The sequence below is a fragment of the Dermacentor silvarum genome, chromosome 3, assembly GCF_013339745.2.
Source record: "Dermacentor silvarum isolate Dsil-2018 chromosome 3, BIME_Dsil_1.4, whole genome shotgun sequence".
Classification (NCBI taxonomy): domain Eukaryota; kingdom Metazoa; phylum Arthropoda; class Arachnida; order Ixodida; family Ixodidae; genus Dermacentor; species Dermacentor silvarum.
This window is the reverse complement of record NC_051156.1, coordinates 230554321-230566936: the sequence shown is the minus strand read 5'-3', so window position 1 is coordinate 230566936 and position 12616 is coordinate 230554321. Positions and strand designations below refer to the sequence as shown.

General features: G+C 47.7%; 1 protein-coding gene across 6 annotated transcripts in view; it reads right to left on the bottom strand.

Annotated features, from left to right (window-relative positions):
* LOC119446851 (serine/arginine repetitive matrix protein 2) overlaps window positions 1–12616 on the bottom strand; it is a 186606-nt gene that overhangs the window by 26709 nt on the left and 147281 nt on the right. For all 6 annotated transcript variants that reach the window (XM_049664953.1, XM_049664951.1, XM_049664952.1 and 3 more), the window contains one exon: window positions 11072–11167. In XM_049664953.1, coding sequence (XP_049520910.1) covers window positions 11072–11167 — 96 coding nt within the window. The remainder of the gene's footprint in view (window positions 1–11071; window positions 11168–12616) is intronic.

Sequence of the window (12616 nt, the reverse complement as noted above, 5' to 3'; positions counted from 1 at the left end):
TGCCTGAAATTAGGTCCATAGTCAAAAAAGACGCTTCAGGCCTCGAAGAGTTTCTACCTCTGGATGACACATCAGAAACATCAGAACTTCTAACCGATGAGGCGATCTTCACGAACGCGAATAGCAACAGCAACAGCGACGATGGCAGTGATGATGCGGTACGTTGTCCTCACTGGTGGCCCTGCAGATGATTCAGTCCCTCCGGGGCTTTGATCTCGCGACGCTGCACTACGTGGAGCACCTGGATACCTTGGGCAAGCCTCGCGTAAAGCAAGCAAGGCTGACGGACATGAGGTTTTCTTGTGCAAGCCAGTGAGAAGTACGTGGCGAGATACTTGCGGCGATCTCACCCCAGTGTTCTGGATTTCTCAAGCTGAAAGGCTGCCGCGGCAACCATCTCATTTTTTAAAAGGCACCTTATGAGGCCACCAAAGCGATGCCTCGGCGGAGCTTGGATGTCACTTGCCGCCTGTGACTCCTCTTTGCAGTTGTTATAGCAGAGCCATTTTTGAACGTCGACAGCCGTGGCTTGTTACACGTGATCGGAGCAAGCGGAGTTAAACAGTCAACACAATCAGCAGCCGGCCGGAGGAAGGTGCTGGGGAGGGCTTCTGCACAACAGCTCTGCCATCCCTCTATATTTTTCATGCAACCCGCTTATAAGAATGATTGGTTATAACAACAGAATTTTCGTGGTACTTGAATAATGTTATAAGTTACTGTACTACACTAAATGGCATTAGTCGTTCTAAACAAAGTAATGAATATAACCAAGTAATTTCGGCTTCCCTTCAACTTCGTTGCAACGAGGTTCAAGTGTACATCATATTTGCCTGCTTCAAACGCTCTAAAAGATCACAGAATTATATCAGTTTTTGGTGTAAAGTTGTGAAGTTACCAAGGCAATTTTCAGGAACTTTTACAAAAGAAATGCGAGTTCCTAAATTAAAATTGTGCTTTCATCAGACAGTTGGCCCCGAGCTTCCTCCTTTTCAAGAGCTGTGTGCCACAATACGCAAACTCACTTGCGGTACGAGTTGTAGGATGGGGAGCGAGAGCTCCTAAATTAAAATTGTGCTTTCATCAGACAGTTGGCCCCGAGCTTCCTCCTTTTCAAGAGCTGTGTGCCACAATACGCAAACTCACTTGCGGTACGAGTTGTAGGATGGGGAGCGAGAGTTCCTAAATTAAAATTGTGCTTTCATCAGACAGTTGGCCCCGAGCTTCCTCCTTTTCAAGAGCTGTGTGCCACAATACGCAAACTCACTTGCGGTACGAGTTGTAGGATGGGGAGCGAGAGCTCCTAAATTAAAATTGTGCTTTCATCAGACAGTTGGCCCCGAGCTTCCTCCTTTTCAAGAGCTGTGTGCCACAATACGCAAACTCACTTGCGGTACGAGTTGTAGGATGGGGAGCGAGAGTTCCTAAATTAAAATTGTGCTTTCATCAGACAGTTGGCCCCGAGCTTCCTCCTTTTCAAGAGCTGTGTGCCACAATACGCAAACTCACTTGCGGTACGAGTTGTAGGATGGGGAGCGAGAGCTCCTAAATTAAAATTGTGCTTTCATCAGACAGTTGGCCCCGAGCTTCCTCCTTTTCAAGAGCTGTGTGCCACAATACGCAAACTCACTTGCGGTACGAGTTGTAGGATGGGGAGCGAGAGTTCCTAAATTAAAATTGTGCTTTCATCAGACAGTTAGCCCCGAGCTTCCTCCTTTTCAAGAGCTGTGTGCCACAATACGCAAACTCACTTGCGGTACGAGTTGTAGGATGGGGAGCGAGAGTTCCTAAATTAAAATTGTGCTTTCATCAGACAGTTGGCCCCGAGCTTCCTCCTTTTCAAGAGCTGTGTGCCACAATACGCAAACTCACTTGCGGTACGAGTTGTAGGATGGGGAGCGAGAGTTCCTAAATTAAAATTGTGCTTTCATCAGACAGTTGGCCCCGAGCTTCCTCCTTTTCAAGAGCTGTGTGCCACAATACGCAAACTCACTTGCGGTACGAGTTGTAGGATGGGGAGCGAGAGCTCCTAAATTAAAATTGTGCTTTCATCAGACAGTTGGCCCCGAGCTTCCTCCTTTTCAAGAGCTGTGTGCCACAATACGCAAACTCACTTGCGGTACGAGTTGTAGGATGGGGAGCGAGAGCTCCTAAATTAAAATTGTGCTTTCATCAGACAGTTGGCCCCGAGCTTCCTCCTTTTCAAGAGCTGTGTGCCACAATACGCAAACTCACTTGCGGTACGAGTTGTAGGATGGGGAGCGAGAGTTCCTAAATTAAAATTGTGCTTTCATCAGACAGTTAGCCCCGAGCTTCCTCCTTTTCAAGAGCTGTGTGCCACAATACGCAAACTCACTTGCGGTACGAGTTGTAGGATGGGGAGCGAGAGTTCCTAAATTAAAATTGTGCTTTCATCAGACAGTTGGCCCCGAGCTTCCTCCTTTTCAAGAGCTGTGTGCCACAATACGCAAACTCACTTGCGGTACGAGTTGTAGGATGGGGAGCGAGAGCTCCTAAATTAAAATTGTGCTTTCATCAGACAGTTGGCCCCGAGCTTCCTCCTTTTCAAGAGCTGTGTGCCACAATACGCAAACTCACTTGCGGTACGAGTTGTAGGATGGGGAGCGAGAGCTTCCTAAATTAAAATTGTGCTTTCATCAGACAGTTGGCCCCGAGCTTCCTCCTTTCAAGAGCTGTGTGCCACAATACGCAAACTCACTTGCGGTACGAGTTGTAGGATGGGGAGCGAGAGTTCCTAAATTAAAATTGTGCTTTCATCAGACAGTTGGCCCCGAGCTTCCTCCTTTTCAAGAGCTGTGTGCCACAATACGCAAACTCACTTGCGGTACGAGTTGTAGGATGGGGAGCGAGAGTTCCTAAATTAAAATTGTGCTTTCATCAGACAGTTGGCCCCGAGCTTCCTCCTTTTCAAGAGCTGTGTGCCACAATACGCAAACTCACTTGCGGTACGAGTTGTAGGATGGGGAGCGAGAGTTCCTAAATTAAAATTGTGCTTTCATCAGACAGTTGGCCCCGAGCTTCCTCCTTTTCAAGAGCTGTGTGCCACAATACGCAAACTCACTTGCGGTACGAGTTGTAGGATGGGGAGCGAGAGCTCCTAAATTAAAATTGTGCTTTCATCAGACAGTTGGCCCCGAGCTTCCTCCTTTTCAAGAGCTGTGTGCCACAATACGCAAACTCACTTGCGGTACGAGTTGTAGGATGGGGAGCGAGAGTTCCTAAATTAAAATTGTGCTTTCATCAGACAGTTGGCCCCGAGCTTCCTCCTTTTCAAGAGCTGTGTGCCACAATACGCAAACTCACTTGCGGTACGAGTTGTAGGATGGGGAGCGAGAGCTCCTAAATTAAAATTGTGCTTTCATCAGACAGTTGGCCCCGAGCTTCCTCCTTTTCAAGAGCTGTGTGCCACAATACGCAAACTCACTTGCGGTACGAGTTGTAGGATGGGGAGCGAGAGTTCCTAAATTAAAATTGTGCTTTCATCAGACAGTTGGCCCCGAGCTTCCTCCTTTTCAAGAGCTGTGTGCCACAATACGCAAACTCACTTGCGGTACGAGTTGTAGGATGGGGAGCGAGAGTTCCTAAATTAAAATTGTGCTTTCATCAGACAGTTAGGCCCCGAGCTTCCTCCTTTTCAAGAGCTGTGTGCCACAATACGCAAACTCACTTGCGGTACGAGTTGTAGGATGGGGAGCGAGAGTTCCTAAATTAAAATTGTGCTTTCATCAGACAGTTGGCCCCGAGCTTCCTCCTTTTCAAGAGCTGTGTGCCACAATACGCAAACTCACTTGCGGTACGAGTTGTAGGATGGGGAGCGAGAGTTCCTAAATTAAAATTGTGCTTTCATCAGACAGTTGGCCCCGAGCTTCCTCCTTTTCAAGAGCTGTGTGCCACAATACGCAAACTCACTTGCGGTACGAGTTGTAGGATGGGGAGCGAGAGCTTCCTAAATTAAAATTGTGCTTTCATCAGACAGTTGGCCCCGAGCTTCCTCCTTTTCAAGAGCTGTGTGCCACAATACGCAAACTCACTTGCGGTACGAGTTGTAGGATGGGGAGCGAGAGTTCCTAAATTAAAATTGTGCTTTCATCAGACAGTTGGCCCCGAGCTTCCTCCTTTTCAAGAGCTGTGTGCCACAATACGCAAACTCACTTGCGGTACGAGTTGTAGGATGGGGAGCGAGAGCTCCTAAATTAAAATTGTGCTTTCATCAGACAGTTGGCCCCGAGCTTCCTCCTTTTCAAGAGCTGTGTGCCACAATACGCAAACTCACTTGCGGTACGAGTTGTAGGATGGGGAGCGAGAGTTCCTAAATTAAAATTGTGCTTTCATCAGACAGTTGGCCCCGAGCTTCCTCCTTTTCAAGAGCTGTGTGCCACAATACGCAAACTCACTTGCGGTACGAGTTGTAGGATGGGGAGCGAGAGCTCCTAAATTAAAATTGTGCTTTCATCAGACAGTTGGCCCCGAGCTTCCTCCTTTTCAAGAGCTGTGTGCCACAATACGCAAACTCACTTGCGGTACGAGTTGTAGGATGGGGAGCGAGAGCTTCCTAAATTAAAATTGTGCTTTCATCAGACAGTTGGCCCCGAGCTTCCTCCTTTTCAAGAGCTGTGTGCCACAATACGCAAACTCACTTGCGGTACGAGTTGTAGGATGGGGAGCGAGAGTTCCTAAATTAAAATTGTGCTTTCATCAGACAGTTGGCCCCGAGCTTCCTCCTTTTCAAGAGCTGTGTGCCACAATACGCAAACTCACTTGCGGTACGAGTTGTAGGATGGGGAGCGAGAGTTCCTAAATTAAAATTGTGCTTTCATCAGACAGTTGGCCCCGAGCTTCCTCCTTTTCAAGAGCTGTGTGCCACAATACGCAAACTCACTTGCGGTACGAGTTGTAGGATGGGGAGCGAGAGTTCCTAAATTAAAATTGTGCTTTCATCAGACAGTTGGCCCCGAGCTTCCTCCTTTTCAAGAGCTGTGTGCCACAATACGCAAACTCACTTGCGGTACGAGTTGTAGGATGGGGAGCGAGAGCTCCTAAATTAAAATTGTGCTTTCATCAGACAGTTGGCCCCGAGCTTCCTCCTTTTCAAGAGCTGTGTGCCACAATACGCAAACTCACTTGCGGTACGAGTTGTAGGATGGGGAGCGAGAGTTCCTAAATTAAAATTGTGCTTTCATCAGACAGTTGGCCCCGAGCTTCCTCCTTTTCAAGAGCTGTGTGCCACAATACGCAAACTCACTTGCGGTACGAGTTGTAGGATGGGGAGCGAGAGTTCCTAAATTAAAATTGTGCTTTCATCAGACAGTTGGCCCCGAGCTTCCTCCTTTTCAAGAGCTGTGTGCCACAATACGCAAACTCACTTGCGGTACGAGTTGTAGGATGGGGAGCGAGAGCTTCCTAAATTAAAATTGTGCTTTCATCAGACAGTTGGCCCCGAGCTTCCTCCTTTTCAAGAGCTGTGTGCCACAATACGCAAACTCACTTGCGGTACGAGTTGTAGGATGGGGAGCGAGAGCTCCTAAATTAAAATTGTGCTTTCATCAGACAGTTGGCCCCGAGCTTCCTCCTTTTCAAGAGCTGTGTGCCACAATACGCAAACTCACTTGCGGTACGAGTTGTAGGATGGGGAGCGAGAGTTCCTAAATTAAAATTGTGCTTTCATCAGACAGTTGGCCCCGAGCTTCCTCCTTTTCAAGAGCTGTGTGCCACAATACGCAAACTCACTTGCGGTACGAGTTGTAGGATGGGGAGCGAGAGCTCCTAAATTAAAATTGTGCTTTCATCAGACAGTTGGCCCCGAGCTTCCTCCTTTTCAAGAGCTGTGTGCCACAATACGCAAACTCACTTGCGGTACGAGTTGTAGGATGGGGAGCGAGAGTTCCTAAATTAAAATTGTGCTTTCATCAGACAGTTGGCCCCGAGCTTCCTCCTTTTCAAGAGCTGTGTGCCACAATACGCAAACTCACTTGCGGTACGAGTTGTAGGATGGGGAGCGAGAGTTCCTAAATTAAAATTGTGCTTTCATCAGACAGTTGGCCCCGAGCTTCCTCCTTTTCAAGAGCTGTGTGCCACAATACGCAAACTCACTTGCGGTACGAGTTGTAGGATGGGGAGCGAGAGTTCCTAAATTAAAATTGTGCTTTCATCAGACAGTTGGCCCCGAGCTTCCTCCTTTTCAAGAGCTGTGTGCCACAATACGCAAACTCACTTGCGGTACGAGTTGTAGGATGGGGAGCGAGAGTTCCTAAATTAAAATTGTGCTTTCATCAGACAGTTGGCCCCGAGCTTCCTCCTTTTCAAGAGCTGTGTGCCACAATACGCAAACTCACTTGCGGTACGAGTTGTAGGATGGGGAGCGAGAGTTCCTAAATTAAAATTGTGCTTTCATCAGACAGTTGGCCCCGAGCTTCCTCCTTTTCAAGAGCTGTGTGCCACAATACGCAAACTCACTTGCGGTACGAGTTGTAGGATGGGGAGCGAGAGTTCCTAAATTAAAATTGTGCTTTCATCAGACAGTTGGCCCCGAGCTTCCTCCTTTTCAAGAGCTGTGTGCCACAATACGCAAACTCACTTGCGGTACGAGTTGTAGGATGGGGAGCGAGAGCTCCTAAATTAAAATTGTGCTTTCATCAGACAGTTGGCCCCGAGCTTCCTCCTTTTCAAGAGCTGTGTGCCACAATACGCAAACTCACTTGCGGTACGAGTTGTAGGATGGGGAGCGAGAGTTCCTAAATTAAAATTGTGCTTTCATCAGACAGTTGGCCCCGAGCTTCCTCCTTTTCAAGAGCTGTGTGCCACAATACGCAAACTCACTTGCGGTACGAGTTGTAGGATGGGGAGCGAGAGCTCCTAAATTAAAATTGTGCTTTCATCAGACAGTTGGCCCCGAGCTTCCTCCTTTTCAAGAGCTGTGTGCCACAATACGCAAACTCACTTGCGGTACGAGTTGTAGGATGGGGAGCGAGAGTTCCTAAATTAAAATTGTGCTTTCATCAGACAGTTGGCCCCGAGCTTCCTCCTTTTCAAGAGCTGTGTGCCACAATACGCAAACTCACTTGCGGTACGAGTTGTAGGATGGGGAGCGAGAGCTCCTAAATTAAAATTGTGCTTTCATCAGACAGTTGGCCCCGAGCTTCCTCCTTTTCAAGAGCTGTGTGCCACAATACGCAAACTCACTTGCGGTACGAGTTGTAGGATGGGGAGCGAGAGTTCCTAAATTAAAATTGTGCTTTCATCAGACAGTTGGCCCCGAGCTTCCTCCTTTTCAAGAGCTGTGTGCCACAATACGCAAACTCACTTGCGGTACGAGTTGTAGGATGGGGAGCGAGAGTTCCTAAATTAAAATTGTGCTTTCATCAGACAGTTGGCCCCGAGCTTCCTCCTTTTCAAGAGCTGTGTGCCACAATACGCAAACTCACTTGCGGTACGAGTTGTAGGATGGGGAGCGAGAGTTCCTAAATTAAAATTGTGCTTTCATCAGACAGTTGGCCCCGAGCTTCCTCCTTTTCAAGAGCTGTGTGCCACAATACGCAAACTCACTTGCGGTACGAGTTGTAGGATGGGGAGCGAGAGCTCCTAAATTAAAATTGTGCTTTCATCAGACAGTTGGCCCCGAGCTTCCTCCTTTTCAAGAGCTGTGTGCCACAATACGCAAACTCACTTGCGGTACGAGTTGTAGGATGGGGAGCGAGAGTTCCTAAATTAAAATTGTGCTTTCATCAGACAGTTGGCCCCGAGCTTCCTCCTTTTCAAGAGCTGTGTGCCACAATACGCAAACTCACTTGCGGTACGAGTTGTAGGATGGGGAGCGAGAGCTCCTAAATTAAAATTGTGCTTTCATCAGACAGTTGGCCCCGAGCTTCCTCCTTTTCAAGAGCTGTGTGCCACAATACGCAAACTCACTTGCGGTACGAGTTGTAGGATGGGGAGCGAGAGTTCCTAAATTAAAATTGTGCTTTCATCAGACAGTTGGCCCCGAGCTTCCTCCTTTTCAAGAGCTGTGTGCCACAATACGCAAACTCACTTGCGGTACGAGTTGTAGGATGGGGAGCGAGAGCTCCTAAATTAAAATTGTGCTTTCATCAGACAGTTGGCCCCGAGCTTCCTCCTTTTCAAGAGCTGTGTGCCACAATACGCAAACTCACTTGCGGTACGAGTTGTAGGATGGGGAGCGAGAGTTCCTAAATTAAAATTGTGCTTTCATCAGACAGTTGGCCCCGAGCTTCCTCCTTTTCAAGAGCTGTGTGCCACAATACGCAAACTCACTTGCGGTACGAGTTGTAGGATGGGGAGCGAGAGTTCCTAAATTAAAATTGTGCTTTCATCAGACAGTTGGCCCCGAGCTTCCTCCTTTTCAAGAGCTGTGTGCCACAATACGCAAACTCACTTGCGGTACGAGTTGTAGGATGGGGAGCGAGAGTTCCTAAATTAAAATTGTGCTTTCATCAGACAGTTGGCCCCGAGCTTCCTCCTTTTCAAGAGCTGTGTGCCACAATACGCAAACTCACTTGCGGTACGAGTTGTAGGATGGGGAGCGAGAGCTCCTAAATTAAAATTGTGCTTTCATCAGACAGTTGGCCCCGAGCTTCCTCCTTTTCAAGAGCTGTGTGCCACAATACGCAAACTCACTTGCGGTACGAGTTGTAGGATGGGGAGCGAGAGTTCCTAAATTAAAATTGTGCTTTCATCAGACAGTTGGCCCCGAGCTTCCTCCTTTTCAAGAGCTGTGTGCCACAATACGCAAACTCACTTGCGGTACGAGTTGTAGGATGGGGAGCGAGAGCTCCTAAATTAAAATTGTGCTTTCATCAGACAGTTGGCCCCGAGCTTCCTCCTTTTCAAGAGCTGTGTGCCACAATACGCAAACTCACTTGCGGTACGAGTTGTAGGATGGGGAGCGAGAGTTCCTAAATTAAAATTGTGCTTTCATCAGACAGTTGGCCCCGAGCTTCCTCCTTTTCAAGAGCTGTGTGCCACAATACGCAAACTCACTTGCGGTACGAGTTGTAGGATGGGGAGCGAGAGTTCCTAAATTAAAATTGTGCTTTCATCAGACAGTTGGCCCCGAGCTTCCTCCTTTTCAAGAGCTGTGTGCCACAATACGCAAACTCACTTGCGGTACGAGTTGTAGGATGGGGAGCGAGAGTTCCTAAATTAAAATTGTGCTTTCATCAGACAGTTGGCCCCGAGCTTCCTCCTTTTCAAGAGCTGTGTGCCACAATACGCAAACTCACTTGCGGTACGAGTTGTAGGATGGGGAGCGAGAGTTCCTAAATTAAAATTGTGCTTTCATCAGACAGTTGGCCCCGAGCTTCCTCCTTTTCAAGAGCTGTGTGCCACAATACGCAAACTCACTTGCGGTACGAGTTGTAGGATGGGGAGCGAGAGTTCCTAAATTAAAATTGTGCTTTCATCAGACAGTTGGCCCCGAGCTTCCTCCTTTTCAAGAGCTGTGTGCCACAATACGCAAACTCACTTGCGGTACGAGTTGTAGGATGGGGAGCGAGAGTTCCTAAATTAAAATTGTGCTTTCATCAGACAGTTGGCCCCGAGCTTCCTCCTTTTCAAGAGCTGTGTGCCACAATACGCAAACTCACTTGCGGTACGAGTTGTAGGATGGGGAGCGAGAGTTCCTAAATTAAAATTGTGCTTTCATCAGACAGTTGGCCCCGAGCTTCCTCCTTTTCAAGAGCTGTGTGCCACAATACGCAAACTCACTTGCGGTACGAGTTGTAGGATGGGGAGCGAGAGTTCCTAAATTAAAATTGTGCTTTCATCAGACAGTTGGCCCCGAGCTTCCTCCTTTTCAAGAGCTGTGTGCCACAATACGCAAACTCACTTGCGGTACGAGTTGTAGGATGGGGAGCGAGAGTTCCTAAATTAAAATTGTGCTTTCATCAGACAGTTGGCCCCGAGCTTCCTCCTTTTCAAGAGCTGTGTGCCACAATACGCAAACTCACTTGCGGTACGAGTTGTAGGATGGGGAGCGAGAGTTCCTAAATTAAAATTGTGCTTTCATCAGACAGTTGGCCCCGAGCTTCCTCCTTTTCAAGAGCTGTGTGCCACAATACGCAAACTCACTTGCGGTACGAGTTGTAGGATGGGGAGCGAGAGTTCCTAAATTAAAATTGTGCTTTCATCAGACAGTTGGCCCCGAGCTTCCTCCTTTTCAAGAGCTGTGTGCCACAATACGCAAACTCACTTGCGGTACGAGTTGTAGGATGGGGAGCGAGAGTTCCTAAATTAAAATTGTGCTTTCATCAGACAGTTGGCCCCGAGCTTCCTCCTTTTCAAGAGCTGTGTGCCACAATACGCAAACTCACTTGCGGTACGAGTTGTAGGATGGGGAGCGAGAGCTCCTAAATTAAAATTGTGCTTTCATCAGACAGTTGGCCCCGAGCTTCCTCCTTTTCAAGAGCTGTGTGCCACAATACGCAAACTCACTTGCGGTACGAGTTGTAGGATGGGGAGCGAGAGTTCCTAAATTAAAATTGTGCTTTCATCAGACAGTTGGCCCCGAGCTTCCTCCTTTTCAAGAGCTGTGTGCCACAATACGCAAACTCACTTGCGGTACGAGTTGTAGGATGGGGAGCGAGAGCTCCTAAATTAAAATTGTGCTTTCATCAGACAGTTGGCCCCGAGCTTCCTCCTTTTCAAGAGCTGTGTGCCACAATACGCAAACTCACTTGCGGTACGAGTTGTAGGATGGGGAGCGAGAGTTCCTAAATTAAATTGTGCTTTCATCAGACAGTTGGCCCCGAGCTTCCTCCTTTTCAAGAGCTGTGTGCCACAATACGCAAACTCACTTGCGGTACGAGTTGTAGGATGGGGAGCGAGAGTTCCTAAATTAAAATTGTGCTTTCATCAGACAGTTGGCCCCGAGCTTCCTCCTTTTCAAGAGCTGTGTGCCACAATACGCAAACTCACTTGCGGTACGAGTTGTAGGATGGGGAGCGAGAGTTCCTAAATTAAAATTGTGCTTTCATCAGACAGTTGGCCCCGAGCTTCCTCCTTTTCAAGAGCTGTGTGCCACAATACGCAAACTCACTTGCGGTACGAGTTGTAGGATGGGGAGCGAGAGTCCCTGTGGCGGCGGTGTGGTGAATTCCAGGGGGAGTGCCTCGGACGGCCCTTGCTTCGGGACCTGTGGAGAGGGAGAGCACAGCTGCACCTGACAGGCGTAGACGGGGCAATTGTGAAACAAAATTGTTGTGAGAAAGGAACAGGCTGTACATACAGCTTCAGGGGCCTCCTCATATACACATGAGGCAACGACAGCAGTAGTTTACAGACAAGGTAAATTCAAATGAGAAAAGTGTGAAATGGGCGATGCTGCAAAATATAAAGAGCATTAACAAAAACATATGTGCTGAGCAACTATAGAAATGATTTCTTATCTCGTCCAGCATAAGTCTACAGACATCAGTGTTTTGTTCATGGCTTAATCTGTTTAGTATTGAAGGCAAGATACGATTCAACATTTGATATCCATAGTTTCTTAGTTTTTTTTTGCTAATCGTGGTTCAGGATGTCGAGTACAGTACGCTGGGCAGTTTTCTCTTAATTGCACCAGCCTTGATAATGAGCTGTCCTTATTAATTAGCCCTGAGCTTAAAAGAACGGCAGAGTGCGTAATCATACACAGATTTTATCTGAATAATTCTGCAGTGCATGCGTGGTACGGAGACTTGGAGTTCAGCAAGAGTTGGCTTGTCGGCAAAAACGCACACACTTCCGACAGACTTTTCTATGACAGAGGGACTATAACTGTATCCATACTCCACTACTATGGTCGCTAGTCTAGCCCATGTGTCTGATCTCACTCTCGATCGTCGATAAGATCTACGAGTGTTCATGCCTAAAACATTAAGTGTTGACCAAATTTTTAGGTTTTGTTACACACTGGTGCTAGGAGTAGGGTGCAATGCCGCAGGAATTGTGCAGTTCTAGTAAATAAGCCATCCGAAAAATCAGTCAGTGACTGTATTTGACCATTTCACTACTGGAATACAGTTGAACCCACTTATAACAACATTCAAGTGCCACAAAAATTTAATTGTTATAACGAATAATTGTTATAACTGGGTTGCATGAAAAAATGAAGGGATGGCATAGCTGTTGTGAGAAGACTATAATTGGCAGGGAGGCCAGTGCCCCTCCCCACCAACTTTCTCCATCCGATTGCGTTGACTCGTCTAACTGTTCATGAATGGAACAGCTATAACAACTGCAAAGCAGGGTCACGGGCGGCAAGTGACATGCGAGCTCCGCCAAGGCATCCCTTGGTGGCCTCAAAAGGGGCCTTTTAAAACATCCGGGAAAGTTGCCGCGGCTGCCCCTCAGCTCGAGAAGTCCAGAGGAAACGCTGGGGCGAGATCGCCACAAGCATCTCTCTGCATACTTCACAATAGAGAGTTTTAGAATTCTGGCCCCAAGCCGTGTTGCATTGTTTGCTCTTGGGAATGGAGGAGATTTAGTTTTAGAATTAGGACAAGAGCAGTGTTGGGTTGCACGCTGGGGACGCCGCAGTGGTGGAAATAGAAGGCACTTGAAAGCGAAAAACAGTCTTTTTGCAGGTGAAACCTAAAGGAAT